The sequence below is a fragment of the Orbicella franksi genome, chromosome 4 (genome assembly GCF_964199315.1).
Source record: "Orbicella franksi chromosome 4, jaOrbFran1.1, whole genome shotgun sequence".
NCBI lineage: Eukaryota > Metazoa > Cnidaria > Anthozoa > Scleractinia > Merulinidae > Orbicella > Orbicella franksi.
In genome coordinates, this window is record NC_138148.1 from 30415799 (window position 1) to 30431597 (window position 15799).

The window sequence follows — 15799 nt, forward strand, 5'->3', positions numbered from 1 at the left end:
AAATTTACCTCCATCTTTAATACACATCTACCATGTTTTCTAGGCCCGAAGCTAAAGAAACTGAAGGCGATTTGCTTCGTTTCCAAGAGCAATTTATCGCAGGTCGTTTAAACCCATCAGCCACCGTGGTTCGGTCGAACACACGCGAAGAACCTCGATCGTCGTGTGCAGGTGACAAGAGAGATTCACCTTGTACGACTCGAGTAGACAGAGATGTTGTTACTTTAGACGGTAGGTTTTGAAGCTTTTATGAACTGCTATGGAACATTGTAAAGTTAAGCAGACATGTCATTAAGTGTCGATTGCTACATATGACTCTGTCAAGACTCAGCTGATTATTGACTTACTGTCGATTGACTATCGACCGACTGTTGATCGAATGTCGAATGACTGTTGATTGAGTGTTGATTGAGACGTTGATTGAGTGCTGACCGAGTGTCAGCTGCAATTGTGGTAAAGATGGGGATGTCGATCAAGTGTTGATTGAGATGTCAGTCGAGGGTTGATTAAGCACCCGACTGCAGATGCCTTTAGTACACATGATCCAATTAAGTTAATAGACAAATGTGTCAAGAATTGGCTAAAAAGCACCATGCTGCAACTTATTGGTGACCTTGGGTTGGAGGGTGAAAAAATGGGGGTGAGGGGTACACTAACTAGTGAGAAGTATATTGAGACTGAAGTCATAACACTCTTGTGCTGGTGAACCTGAACAGCACTCCCGACTGGTTAGCCTGAAATATAATGCTCAGGTTAGACTGTTTACAGTTAGCTTACAGTAATGGTAATGGCAATACCCCTCATCCCTTATTTCCACTTTTAGCCCTGCATTGTGAAATTGTGGCAAAAAATTGGGTATAGCTCCTGAGGTAGTCCTCTTTTCTGGAAATTATGAAAAATGCTCTTCCATTCAAACTTCCAGAAAAGCAAACCAGGAGTTTTGGTCCATTGGAAAGCACCCCAGGATTTTGTTCCATACTCACTTTAATGTTAATGGCTTTGGTTAGACTGATGAATAATTATTGTTCATTATGCTAGAGAATTCATTCTTGAGAAGTTTTTTATATATATTGGGGTTCCATTGTGTGTATTAAAATTATCTTTCACCTTGATATAGGGCTCCCAGCAGTACAACCATCCAGCAGATTAGATTCAGGACTCCCTCCCAAAAAGAAATCAAGATTTAAAACTAGACATCAAAATGCACATGTAGGTATAGCACATCCAGTATAGCACTGATTAATGACATTATCTACTATAATAATATTGTCTTTAAGTTGGATAAGGTTGAAAATGATAGCAAGATTTATTAAGGTCAAGGTCTTTGTCATCTGCCGAGGCCTGAGATAAATAGCACAAACCAAATCTGGATAATTTTGCTATCTTGTATAAACCAAATCCAATGATTGTTTTATGTAAAACTGACTGTAATTCAACACCATTTTGTCGTTTTTTTTTTTGGAGTCTGGCATTAAAGGCTCTTTGATCAGAGATTAGGAAGAACTCTCTGACATGCAGTATGCACCCACTGTTTGTTGTTGTTTTTTTTTAACATGTATGGTTTATCTTAGTTTGTCATGAACTGTTGTCCTTGAACAAGGTCCAGGGTAAAGCAATCTTCTTATTAGTTATGTTAGCAGCATTAATTTGTTTTTATAAGGGTGTTAAAGGGTTTCAAACAGGATGGTGAAAGGTGAATGCAAGACTTTGTGATAAGGCGAGACTAGTGTTCTTCTTTGCAAGCCCAAGACATCTTGACTTCTTCAATTGCAAGAGCGAGACTGCAAAGTGTTTTTAATGCGAGCTTGAGACATTCAGGTTCTACAATGTTCAGACATCATTTATTAAAAAAATTGGGACTTTGAGTCTTTCTTAGCCTTGAAAATCAAGACTGTGAGATTTACATAACCACTGAAAAATGAGACTACGAGACCTGTAAAATTCGATGAAAATTTTGTGAGACCCATGGTGTTTGAAGGACCATTCCCCACCCTTTCAAACCAAAACCTTTCTCACAGAAAGGAGACAAATGTTTCTGGAACAACAAATTGACTTCCTGATTCATAACTTCTCAAGTTTTTCATTTGATCATAGAAAAGATTACGAACAAAACAATACTGCAGACTGACAACAGATTTGTTTTCTTTTTGTTGAAAGAATAAAGAACAAGGAAATGAAGAAGATATAGACTATGCAGAGCTACTTGACAGTAGGTTTTTTCTATGACAGATAACTTAAATCGCTCATTATCCTGTACTCTATACTTAGTGGTTAAGAAATATCTAAAACGTGTACACTGTTTCTGTCAAGTTATAGAAACACAGTCAAGAGGAAGTTTGGGAGAACTAGAAATGCTGTGGAAATAGAAGCTGACAGGGGAGTATTTCCACCACTTTTTCAAGTTCCCTCAAAGTTCTGCGAGTGTTTCAGTCTATAACATGATAGAAACACAGAGAACATGTTTCCTATTTTGTTAAGAAAATTTCATGCCAAAAAAAAAATTGTTTACTTTTATCATGAAGATGTAAATTCTCTTTGCTCATGCCATCATTACATAAACAGCTTGTGCTAATTCAGTGTTTTTGTCAAGTTATGAAACATGATTTTAAACCAATCAGCGCATGTATTTTCTCTGGGCTATTTTCTAAATTGTAGAACAGAATATTATTAGTAAGAACTGTTTGCCACAAAAACTGTTACTGGGGATTTGATTTTCATCCAATATTTGAAAAATAATGCCATGATATTATAACTAGTTGTATCTTTTTATATTCTAGTTCATGACAAGCATGTTACCTCAGTGCTCTCTCAAATTAAGGTCAGTGTGTTAAAGTTCATTTTTGTTTTTATTATTACTAACTTATTTATTATTAGTATTATTATCGTCAGACTTTACACATGTGCACGTGTAGATCTGTATCAACTTTTACCCTTCTGTTGTTCTACAACTTACAATGTATGTCCATTCTTTAAATTCATTTTAAATTCTATAGGAAAGAGAAATTCCCCACAGAGCTGTTTTGAACCCTGATATATCTGAACATGGATTTCCAATGGCTCTCCATCGTGGAAACATTGATGAGCAGGTAGGGCTGGATTTACAGGTGTAAATCTATTTGCAGCTTGTCTCCTGAATGGATGGTTGAAAAGAGTTTTTTTTTAAAATCCACTCCAGTGTGTTCCTTTCATCAGATAATCAATATTGCGTGGCAGATCTCATATAGAACCAGTTTAAAGTAGCCATAACTGTCAGCTTTTTTTTATTAACAGGCATTCTCATCAAAAGGAACCAATTCTAAAGGTAGAAAGAGTTTATTTGCTCAGCAGTTTGCTGCTTCAGGCGCTGTTATGTTTGGTGTCCCAAAACATCTGAATCTTGAATTACAGTGCGAAGAAGATAAGTATGAAGTTATCAAACCGGATTCAAGGACAACACAATTTTCAAAGCCATCTCTAATTTCTGGAGAGGGATTAGTTCAACATGCAGGCAAGAAAATCTTATTAAACAAAGAGGTAGAAGAAATCCATAATGAGAATGTAGCTAGGCTGGAATCCATGACACAAGAAGAAATTTTGGAGGAGCAAGCTCGGATTAAAGCTTCACTTGGTAAGTAGTTATTCGCACCAAAGCAGGGTACAGAGAAAATCAGTTTACCTGCTTGTCCTTTAGGCAAGCTTTAATTAGATTTTATCATAATGGAACCTTGCCTTGCGTCCTCCATGTTAATACGCCACCTTGTCATTACAGCTACTTTATTCTGGTCTGAACAAAAGCTAAGTCATTTTCTGATTTAAAGAACCCCATTATACAGGTACTCTGTCAATACAGCCAGCTTTTATTGCCTGTGGCTAACTTGATTAATGGGGTTCCACTGTACTGAACTCCGAAAAAATTTTCCCACTCACACAATGATTTAATTAAAAGGCAAATTTTAAAACTATAATTCAATCTCTTATGATTCTTCTCTAATTTGAATTTTCTCAAATTTTGTCCTCAAAAATACTTCACAAGGGAAGGATAGTAAGGGTTTAAATAATCATAAATAATACATGTAATTTAAGGAATGAATAGAAAGTGAAGTATAGAATCAACCAGCCTGACTGCAAAATCCACTAGCCACATGCTATCAGATCAGACATGACTTTCTTTGCAAGCTGCAAAGACGAAATGTATCAATTGACTGTCCTTTCCAGTTGTACTCATTTGCTGTTTGCTCAAGCCTATCCAGAGACTTTTCAGTTTGTATGTACCTTGTACCTTAAACACATCTTAAGTGTGGCCGGGACTGACAGATCAGAAATTGGCTTTCATATTAATACAACAAATTACAGGTTAGGTTGCATTCAATTTGTTGAAGGCCTTATATTTAATCATTTTACGTGGAAACCCACCTTCAGATCCAAGTCTTGTTGCTTTTTTAACATCGTGGCACCAGACAAGCAAGGAAAAGATGACAGAAGCACCTTCAGGGAAAGAACAAAAAGTCGACTCCTGTGACATTAAGAACCCTCGTGAGGAAGGAAAGTCAAGCCAGGATGAAAAACATGTTCACTTTAGTGATGATGTGGAAATGATAACACATACAAATGAACAAGAAATGCCTCTTGTAGAGCACACAGATGGTGGAATAAAGATTGGGGATGTCAAAGTCTCTAGCAAATGGCTTCATATGGGTAATGTGGAATCCGAAAAGCTGCGATGGATGAAGGATTGTCCTACACCCAGTGCTGTGGAAAGTAAGGTGTGATAACAATTCTGACAGTATTAAGCTCCATGCTCTCGCCTTTGAAAAATGACGCTCTCCCAATAGTAAGTGATTTTAGGTATTGGTTGTAAGTATGTCTGGTTATTTTGTATCTTGCAGGTCAATTCCTCTTGGCTTCTAGGGATAAAAAAATAAACACTCTGACAAGTTGAAGTTTTCACGCACACAACTTTCCACTGAAAAAACCCAAAATCTAGTCTTGCAACCATGTTTTTGTTGCATCCAATCTGGAGAGAAGAGTGAATAAGCTATAATTATTTTTTGTACTTAATTCAACAGCAAGGTACTCAAGCACGCTTTGACTTCAATGGCTGTTTACTCTCCAAAACTGACAATATTCCTGAGTACTTGGGTTTACATCACCATGGCGATGACCCGAGCTCTCCCGGTTACACACTAGAGGAGTTGTTCATTTTAGCGAGAAGTAGTTTTCTGCAGCAAAGAGTGTTTGCTTTGCAAGTATTGGCTAGGATCATAAGACAGGTATTGTGCTGATTCTTTAGTATAAACTGTAGTGGTGTAGGGGGCACCCTGCAAGCAAGTTGGTTTCTCTAACCCCAATGTTATGCTGCAAATAAGAGAGAAACTCTTCTCTCTTGTTTATAGCATAACGTCAGCTTAGGAGAAACCAACTGCTTACAGGGTAGTAGAAGGCAGGGATCTCAGTATAATTATGAAAAGGTCACATAAAGACAGTCTGTAGTTTTCAGTGAGAAATGGGCCAAAATAATTGGAAAAGTCACTGTAAATTTGGGTAAACATCTTCTGGTGAAAAAATATTTTGTAAGCCTAGTGGTTTAATATTGGACTGATCTTTGCATGACTTGTGTTTCCATGTCATGTTGTGAATTGAGAATTGCTACTCTCCCTACATGGCTTATCCCCCCCACCCCTCCATACTTAGTCAAATCAACTAACTTTGATCTGGCACCCACTGATGCACTCAGCTGGTGAAGCCAGGCAATGTACAATGTACATGTAAGTTAGGGTAACACACAGCAAAGTCTCTAATATCAATGACTTAGTATTTTTTTGCCAATTATAATAACTTACTGCATGTTTTTCAAGACATCTCTGTTAATTTTGATTGTGTTGTGCAGTTCCAGAAAATATCCATACTCCCCCCACAGAATGGATTGGAATTTCCTGGGGGGTGGGAGGTTCTATGAGACCGAAAAATTTAAAGAAATGTATGAAGCTTAACTGGGATTTCCAGAGGGGTGGGGAGGTGTTAGAAAAAATCCCTTCTGTCGGGGAGGTATGGATATTTTCTGGAACTACACATTATGTTCACAATTTGATATTAATTAAAAATACTTGTTTTGTTTAGGATCAGATGGGTGCATTTCAAGGTCTCCTCCAAGGAGATGTGTTGTCAGTGCTTCTTGACGCAGGAGTGCTGTTTCTTCTCAGATGGTCATTAGATGACACTTCCGATGGAGTCATAGCAGCAGCCATTCAAGGATTTGCTGCCATCTTAATTGTCCCAAGTGACAAGGTATGTGATAGTAACTACATTTATACCATGCCATAGAAGATACAGCCAATTGGAATACAGGAAAGCCATTGTGTATTCAACAGTATATTTACATCCAACCTTCCCATCATACTCTGAGTGTCACATTGATCGTGTTGGTCACTGTCTTTTCTGTGGCATGATGTAAAATAGTTATGCAATGCTCTTTTGTGGTATACCATGGAATATTCCACTTGTCACTTGTATTTTCTTGGTACACACACTCGCCTAAAGGTTTGTATGTATACTAAGAAAATACAAGTGACTTGTGGGATATTCCACGGTACACCACTCAAAAGAATTGCATAACAGTAACTAACTTATATTTATATATTAAGAATATTCTGTGTTATTATACGGCTGTGTCTCCCAAGGACTGGGAACTACCGAATTCACGAATTTGATTGGCTGAAATCGATATTGAAAGCGGTCTAGATTTTCCCATCCAGACCGGCATCTAGACCAGTTACATTTTGCGGTGAAAAAGTTTCAAACTAAAATGTAAAAATATTGACTATTTTCTTCTAACAATATTTATTTGTGGAAGTGCCAAACTGAGCCTGATGAGAAAAAAAAGTATAGAGGACAAGCAAGCTTTGGCTTGTCAGCTAGTACAACCCCAGTTACAGTCAACAAATTAAATTTTTCTTGTTTGCCATATAATAAACATCTTATTAACTGAGCTTAGTCAGTCTGTATGGGAGAATCTTGACCTTGGTTGTGTGTACAGACCTCACTGCATTCGGTCTGTACTCATGACCGCCATCAAGATTCTCTCATACAGACCTCCTGCTCGGTTAATAAGGGCTAAGTATTTGTTTTTAGTTTTGCAGTGAAATATGTCCTCTTAAGTAATAATCTACTTACTTCTGAAGTGGAAAGTCATCAGTTATTGCATGTTCTGCACTCATTGGCCAATCAAAATCTGCTGTGCAACATATTTGTACATAAATTATTCTCTAAATTTGAGTTGCTTTTTTTTACTTCTTTAGGAATTAGCTAATAAGGTGTTCAACTTTCCACGAGGGCAAGAACTCCCTGCTCTTTACCCTGTTATGGAGACAAAAGACAAAAAACAGTCTAGTGAAGATGATGAAGAAGAGAGAAGTTTGACAGATGCTCAACAGTTAAAACAAGACACTGTCAAAGTATGGAAAAAGAGATTTAATAATAACAATTTTGAAAATTTTCTTCCTGGTAAATTCTGCATTGCATGTACAGCTTCTCCAGCGTAATACATGATTGTATAATAAACAACCTTTGTTATTAACCTTGTTAAGATTTGTCAGCCTATACTGTGAGCAGCATGTTCTTGTTTTTTTTTCCTGTCAGTTTTTGGCTCTTGCACTTTTTGCTTGGGCCACAGGTCAGTGGGGCCCTAATGGGATGACCCTTGAACTTGATTAATGCTACTGTGTTACTTTTCAATATCAACAGGGTCTTGTCCAGATGAGCATTTTACCAAGATTAAGATACATCCTTGAAGTCTGCTGCCCTGGAACACCTGCTGTTCACGATATCCTGGACATTCTGACAAGAATCACACAGCATTCAACTCAGTCTGCTAATGAAGTGCTCAGATGTCCTAGACTAATGGAGGCCATCTTTGCTAACTTTCTTCCTCTGTCTTGGAAAGCATCTGAGCTAAAGAGTGGAGTAGTTCATGGTCAGCCTGTTGCCGCTGCTATGAGACTGATAAGGGCGGTTTGTTGTGCAGGAAGGCATATGGCTGCAACTTTGGTGAGTTGGGCCAAATATGTTTGTCATGCAGAACAGAATCCTTTCTCCCATATAACCGCTAAAGCAACCTCTAATCTTTTCCTTCATCTGCTAAGGCAAAGAGCTGATGCTTAGAACAATTAACTTTTAAGGTAAAATCAATGTTGCACTAAACCCAGGCCTATTCCTACAGTATTGTGTTAATTGACTAGGAGTATTTCTACTCCCCATTGGATGGGATGCCAGTCCATTGCAAAATTATCTCCCAGTATTAACTTTGTGGCCACCCATTTAAACACCTGGGCCAGTTGAGGCATTGTGAGAGTAAAGTGCTGCTGAACAACACAGTGCAATGACCTTTGTCAGCACTTCAACATGGACATTGCACATGCTAACTACAACGGTGTACATGCTAACCATGAGTTCATTATTAAGTCTTATTAAGTCTATCAAGTCTAATTATCTACCATTTTTGCAGATTTCAAAGTACAATTTAATGGACCGACTGATGCGTTATACAGCTCTCAGTCCCAGGAGCATGCAAGTGGAATTACAAGAAGCTTATACAATTTACACTGAAAGTTTAAGAACATGGAGAGTGTGTATTCTGTATGGACTAGGCTGTGATGCAGTCAGGTGAGTGTCATGCTCAGAGTGTACATTTAGTCCTCATTGTAGTGATCACTTGGGCCAAACATTCCCATACTGTTGTGCTTACTCTGGTTTCTGTAGCATGAAGTATCTCAGAGCACTGCTACTACCATTGGATGGAATTGGTACATGTAGTGTTTGTGAGGTTGCCTGAACTGTTTGTTGGCACCCAGTTTTGCTCTTGGGTGAGGAGAGGTCAGCCTTGTGAGAGTTAATAATTGACTCTCACAATTTTTGTTGATGTAACATTGGTCCTTTAAGGTGTGGCCCACTTGATCTGTAGCCCAGAACACTTGTCTAACCAGTAGGTAGCGGTGTCTCCCACACACTAATGAACTAAGAAGTCTCAGTCATTCTCTAAACATTGGCTGCTTACAAGTTCTTTAGACCAACATCACTAGATTGAGGCTGGGTGCTTAGAGTATTCAGGGGAATATGTCACGACTAGCTAGCCCTCAGACAGAGTAACATTCCCTTGACTGGTCACTTCTTGAAATTATGTGTCTTCTATTTTAGGAAGGGGGGAATCCTGAGAGGATCAGATTCTTCATTGTCATAACCTGTTAAGAGAAAAAACAGATTGAGAAATTGGTGGTTATGGAGAACAGCTTCCCAAACAAACCTGTCGGCTGACTGTTTGCCAACTGTTTGTGGGATGTGGGCCATCTTTTTCTCTGTTAAAAAACTGTTGGTAACCTATCAGTAGCCCGTCAGCAGCCTGTTGGTAATCTGTCAGCTGACAGGTTTTTTCGCGGAGCTCTTCTTCACACTTTTCCTTTGTTTTCCAGAGAGATGTACTCAACTCTTATCGAACACTTGCAATCAATCCAATGTCTGTCCATTTTGATGGCAACACCTGAATACAAACCAGAGTTTTCCTGTGCAGCTGCGATGTTTGGTGTTATAGAAACTATCATGCATGCAGCTGGAGCAACTGCTGACCAAACAGCTCCTGAACAGCATCATGGGAAGGATTCATTGCCACCTTTGGCTCTCAACTGGAGTCATGTGACAGGATTTCTGCCTCTCATTGGTGGATGCTTGACCAAGTGGGTTAAGGAGATTCTGAATTGTGATCCAAGTCCAACCGTTCAGGTTTGTCAAACAATTAAGTTTACTCTTCATTTACTCTTAACTCAGTCTATATAAGAAAAGAAAATCACTATTGTAAGTAATGTTAGTAATGTAAATAACGTTAGCATTGTAGGTAACGTTAGTATTGTAAAGCACGTGGATCTTTCAATAAAAATAAAAATAACAAAAAAAAAAAAAGAAAAAGAAAGAAAGAAAAGAGAAGAAAAGAAAATTAAAAAGTTCAAGTTTCCATCCATTAATGTTTTATTTCCTTTTAATCAGGGTGATATTTGTCTATTAGATACTCCTAGACAAATATCAATTTAAAAAATAAATGTTATTTCCATGCATGAATGTTTTATTTCCTTTTGGTTAGGCTGAAAACCTTGGTCTTCTCTCTGGGGCCGTGGCTGCTTTGACTGCTTACTATTCAAAATCGTGCAACCAGGTTGGTAATTTTGTTATTCACTAAATCAGATTGGTTATTATCCATTCAATTTTAGATAAGATCAGTAACTGAAAATGCTATTTATAAATGAATAAAATCACGAGCTCGGCCATACGAGATCAATTTCAGTTTTTGTATATTATAATGATTATTATTATTTTTCCTTGATGACAGATATCCTACTCTCCTGTTGATACTCTCCAGCAGTTAGAACAACTTACAAACACAGTTCTTCTTCCCTTGGTTGAGTCTCAATTCCTGGATTGGTGTTTCACGCAAATCAGGTAATGACAATATGGGCAAAAACCATTTTGGAAGTCAGTTAACTCTGAAGAGGACTGCCTCTCAGGCTCTTGAGAACTTGGTGAAAAAGATATATGGGTTATTGACCAAGACTGAGGTCAATATGGCTGGATATTGGCCAAGTTCTTTTTTTGTGTGTGTGTTCATGGACCTAGACTCTGTCTGGGTCTGTGCACACACAAAAAGAATGAGGCCAATATCCGGCCATCTTCACAGGACAATCTTGGTCACTAAAGGATTTATTATATGGCCTTCGTTGAAATTTTTCTTGCAGGACACGGCGGAGAGTCCCAAGCAGGCAAGATAGCACCATCTTGCCTGCTTGGGTAGCCAATCACAGCACAAGATTCGGTTCATCTTGCAGCTCCCTCATTTGAGCCCATTCGAAAAAGGTGTTAGTGCCATTGCTTCTTCAAAGTCAGTAATGATTATGACTACAACGTGGTAGGTAATTTTGTACAATCCCTCTGTTTTAGGTCTAATTCTGCTTTTAACAAGAACAGAGAATCAAAACTTTCTAGGAAGTTTATCCCCAGTCTTCCAGACTTCGGCTCATTAGAACTAATCGAGAAGGCCGGAACGCATCCTGTGGAGTCCATCATTACTGAACTGCTAGGATTTACATCATCGTTAATGCAGCTTCTGTTTCAAGTCACAACGTTACACAAAGGAATTGCTGCAAAGGTATGTTTCCTACGACTGTTGGATATCTAGGGCGGGGCGTGGGCGGGGGGGGGGGGGAGAGTTGGGCCCACGTCCTCACTTTCCTGTATCTGTATACAATAATTTTTTGTGTCCCCAAGTCTTTCAGAATGCAATGAATGGCATAACACCTAAGAGGATGCCCCTGTACTACGCTCAATTTCTGCCGCTCTCTCATGTACGGTCTGCATTCCTCCCCGAGAAGACACGGGTGGACGCGTGACTCGCAAACCATGTCTGTGACGAAAATTCATAATTTAATTCATGTGGCGCTCCTGGTCGCCGGAAATGTCGTCTGATTACAACCTGTACAGGCACAAATCACACCTACAGCTTGAAACAGTTCTCTACAGTCAAACCTCTGTAGAGGTTGACCTTTTACATGTAAGAGGTGATCAAAATTTAGCGCGTTATGCTGTTGAGTAAACTGATGAGCGTGTCTACACATCTGTAAGTTTCAAATGACATATCAGTTGGTGCGAAGCATGGGGAGTTTATTACCCAGTAGAGAAATACTTGGAAATCGTAATTTGAGAGAAATATGCGTTACAATTCTACTAAAACAATCAGACTAGGCCCTCTCGACTTCTACGAGGTGAGTTCAACCTTGAGCCTCAACAACTAGTATCAGGACAAGAGTTTTTATTAATTAAGTCAATCTTCATCACACGTAATTAATGAAATTGAAGGTTTTATTGCTTTTCTATCAAGACCCGTACATCTAACTGTTAAAACTACATTAAAACTGTTGCACATGGCGTGATGTTGTTTTATTTAAAATTACACTTTCCTGGTAAGCATCAACAGCTCGGGAGTTTTCTCATCACAAATTAATCGCGAAAGTGAGTATATGACAAGCAAACAACAAGTTTCTCAAGCTCTGTCCTGTTGTTTCAACTTCGCTACTATACAATCATAGGTGAATTCATCATCATCGTGACATTCCACGCATTTAATCCCAGTAAATGATTTCTTCAGGTTCTCATTTGTAGAGGCATAGACCATCTTTTGCTTCACTGACACGCAATCTGAACACCTGCAAATATTGAAAGCCATTCAAGTCAGTAAACAAAATTTGCAGCCACACTCTAAGTGGAAGAAAACGATGAAACATGCTGAGCCTGCCAGAATACAGTTGTATGAAAAAGTTTTTGGTCAGTCAGTGAAACAAGCTACTTGAAATAACAAATTACTAGATCTCTTAACAGTGCTCAAATCTATGACCTTCTGTGCACCATTCAGATGCACCAGGCCATGTAACCAGGTTCAAATTTGTTGATGTATGACAACATGTGGAAAGCACTCTTGCTACATGTATCTTTTTGTGCTAATTTAGTTTAAAGAGAACGTCTCTCTCAACGATACCACGTTTCCTCAACTATGATTTCAAATTAAAATTTATTTAAAGATAGTTACCAAATAAGTCTGACACTACATCTAGTACAAGTGGAGACAAGTTACGGCATGTGCAGTAATGTTTATTCCTGTCTGCACTACTCTTTGAGTCTCCGAGTTTAATGTCATGCCCAGGCTCTTAGCTAGGTGGCGTCATTTTGAGAGAAAAATAGATTGTCAGCAGTGTAGGCCAGGGCTCGAACCAGGACCGCTCGAACTGGAGGCGAGTGCACTAACCATGAGGTCACCATGCCTTCACTGCTATGATATGTTTTTCTAGTTATTGCAACTGTGGTATCTGTAATTGCATTGCTGTCTTCATATTCTGTGGGACAAATGTAAATTGTTCAATTCTAGCAAGTTTTCTTACTTACCAATATATGTACACGACAACGTCTTTTTTACCAGCACCTGAACCCCTTTCATATGTGACGTCCGCCAGGATGTAACGGGGTTCTTGGGATTTCAGAACTGTTTCCCTCATCTCATCGAAACTTCTTTGAGTTGTACTTAGTTCTCTGTCTTCGAGCTTCAAACCTTTCTGTTCCAGGACAATTGCTGTTTTTTCTTGATTGATCATCATGATCGCATATCCATGCTGTTTTTTGTCTTTAATTTTAGCGAACATGTCTTTGCATTCAGCATCCAATTTAATACCAGAGGACTGGAATAGAGAGAAAAAGGTTGATCACTGGAATGATATAAAATTGTGCTATGATCAGACCATTTACCAAACACAGTGTTGCTACCCATGAGAAACAGAAATTAGCAAATCTGATCACCAAAACTTGCATCGCCGACTTTGGTTTAGACAGTCAGAATTTCCCAGTTTTGTAAGTGTGCGAACACAGGCGGATTTTCGCTGTGGCGTGAAACAATAACCAGAAATTTGTCTGTGTTCGAAGGCTGCAGTTTTGTTTGACCTAAAAAAAAAATGTTCCCTGCATTTTATTCTGACCGGACTGTGTCCACTATGTTAAACCCTCACAACCAATTCTTTACTTGTCTAACGTCTTGACTTCTTTCAAGGACACAGCAAAATCAGCATGTGGTTTTCAACAGTTTCAGTTTAGCCAGTACAAAAGGTCAAGTTTCCAAGAGAAATTTTCGAATTATGATAATTTGCCCACAAGCTAAAATGGGTTACTGTATGTAGTCAGTGTGCACACACAGAAAAATGCTTCAACTTTTTTGCCCAATAAAAGACTGATTCTAAATGGTTTTGGAACTGAAGTCTAACTGCCCAGGGGCAGTTACGCTGCTATTGTAAACTTTCAGTTTTTGGATTGTGACTTCAGGTGGTCTCCTGGTTCTCAGAGGACTGGTTCTACCTGGCTTGATCCTAAGTCGAACACATTCGTTACTACTAATGAAAATACCGTGTGTTTCAACAGCTCTCTTGCATGTTGCGCCTGTTAAAATAATCTACAAATATTGCCATTAAATCCAAAATCGTGTACTAACCATGGTTGCAGTAGATGGATCGAATTTTCAAATATTTCAATACCTGCAAAAAAGGGTATAACAGATTACACGTTAATCAAATAATAAACTCAGTGAAAGATCTTAATCATCTTGACTTCCGAGTACCTTTCCATCGATTCCAAAATATTTTGACGTTGGCTGGAAACAGACTGAAATGTCTGTTGCGACTTAAACTCACCAACAAATCTAAATACAGGCAATAAAACATAGCTATTCTTACAGTGAAAATTCCAATGCCAAAGCGATTCAAAGTCGTGTTTGTGAACGGAATAAATAGTTTTCCTAGTTATGTAACAAAAGCAAGCCATCTCCGGTATCCCGGCAAAACAGGTCACGTTTATGTTGAATTGCACGGTGCAGAATCAGAGCTATAAACAAGCGAATGATTGAGAAACAAAACACAGTCTCATAGACACATGGTTTGTGACGATGTCATTTGTGTTTTCACCCCTGCTGCGGGGAGGTCGATTTTGCGTCCAAGATCCACCGGTTGTCCTTTAAAATCTCACTCCAGTTGGCTTTAAGACTGCGTTCGCCTTTTTGTCGAACGCAATCAGAGCAAACAAATTTCATTGCACACCAGTTAACACAGTGTTCCAAAACGTCAAATGCAATGAACGGAGAAGACTGATTTAGCAGATGTACCTGAAAACAAGGCTTAAAGCCCGTGAAAAAATCCTAGAGGAACAGACAATTTGCGGTCTTCGCAAATACGATTGTCAAAATTTTCCCGTTCCAGGCAAACCGAAACAAATGTATCAGCTATCTTAAAGGTTGACATCCAAACAACAAAAGTTCGCCTAACTAAATACTCAATGTCTTTTTCCATGCTTTGATTCAGTTACGAAACTGTTGCTTTGAAAATGTTGGGCATACTCCCTAACGTCCGTGGCGACTCAAGCCTTTGGCACTACATCAACTTTCTCCTGGTGCGTACGCCACGAAAACTGCATCAGTGGTACTTGAGTTAAGATACTGGACTGATTGCCAGCCAAATATATAGCAAGAAAGAGCGAACGTTTTGGAAAACCATGCCCGTGATGAATGTATGTGAACAAGTTAACTTAAGTCTGCACTTGCAATCAAGGGCTTGCCATGATTTATCATATAAACTGTGCCACTACAAAATTCTTAGGAAAGCAAATGCACGCAAAATTTGCCCCCAAAATTATATCCAAACAACAAACATAAGTATACCTTGTGGAAATTTCTTGCTTTGCTAGTGGCTCCAGGCAGTCAATGTGAAAATGAAATAGTTGGGAATTTAGTTTCATTTATAGGCAATAACGCACATGACTCAGCACATTCTGCTCTACCACTGCAGCAACTATAACTAAACTAAAATCCAAAAAAGGAAACCATGACAAACACAGAACCTCTAGTTTGCTAATATCTTATGGAAATACTATTAAAAGAATTTTGACAGGTAACTTTTATTCAAGGAGGCATAGTAATTGTTTTCAAACAGTTATAAAACACAGCGACAGCCGGCTAGCAAAAGAAACCTTATAAGGAAAGTAAAAGTATGCTGTCACTTTTGAAACATTACTTCATGGTTTTGCACAGGTGCAATCATTTATATATGGTTAATTACATAAGTAAGAAATTAAGTAAGTGTTTGTTTTGGAAATGAGGTCACTAGTCACAAAATACAGTTGTGTGACAAGAGCCATATTAGGAAAAACGATCAAACGCCTCCATGCAAAGAGAACATCTTGTGTCAGCACTTTTAATTAATTA

At 38.6% G+C, this 15799-nt stretch overlaps 2 protein-coding genes across 2 annotated transcripts in view; one reads left to right on the forward strand and one right to left on the reverse strand.

Annotated features, from left to right (window-relative positions):
* Positions 1-13: 13 nt before the first annotated feature.
* Positions 14-15799, forward strand: part of LOC145483873 (RNA polymerase II-associated protein 1-like) — a 48862-nt gene continuing 33076 nt past the window's right edge. The window contains exons 1-16 of the mRNA XM_081462430.1: positions 14-231; positions 1118-1209; positions 2158-2209; positions 2778-2818; positions 2994-3086; positions 3271-3607; positions 4399-4742; positions 5046-5249; positions 6097-6264; positions 7275-7430; positions 7720-8022; positions 8480-8637; positions 9441-9747; positions 10103-10174; positions 10349-10458; positions 10954-11161. Coding sequence (XP_081318556.1) covers positions 33-231; positions 1118-1209; positions 2158-2209; positions 2778-2818; positions 2994-3086; positions 3271-3607; positions 4399-4742; positions 5046-5249; positions 6097-6264; positions 7275-7430; positions 7720-8022; positions 8480-8637; positions 9441-9747; positions 10103-10174; positions 10349-10458; positions 10954-11161 — 2844 coding nt within the window. The 5' untranslated portion in view covers positions 14-32. The remainder of the gene's footprint in view (positions 232-1117; positions 1210-2157; positions 2210-2777; positions 2819-2993; positions 3087-3270; positions 3608-4398; positions 4743-5045; positions 5250-6096; positions 6265-7274; positions 7431-7719; positions 8023-8479; positions 8638-9440; positions 9748-10102; positions 10175-10348; positions 10459-10953; positions 11162-15799) is intronic.
* Positions 11208-15497, reverse strand: LOC145483885 (uncharacterized). The gene is made up of 4 exons (XM_081462445.1): positions 15257-15497; positions 14039-14081; positions 12949-13238; positions 11208-12215 (listed from the first exon to the last, which is right to left on the reverse strand). Exons 2-4 carry the CDS (start codon positions 14039-14041, stop codon positions 12053-12055), a joined length of 456 nt encoding a protein of 151 aa, XP_081318571.1. The 5' UTR covers positions 14042-14081; positions 15257-15497; the 3' UTR covers positions 11208-12052.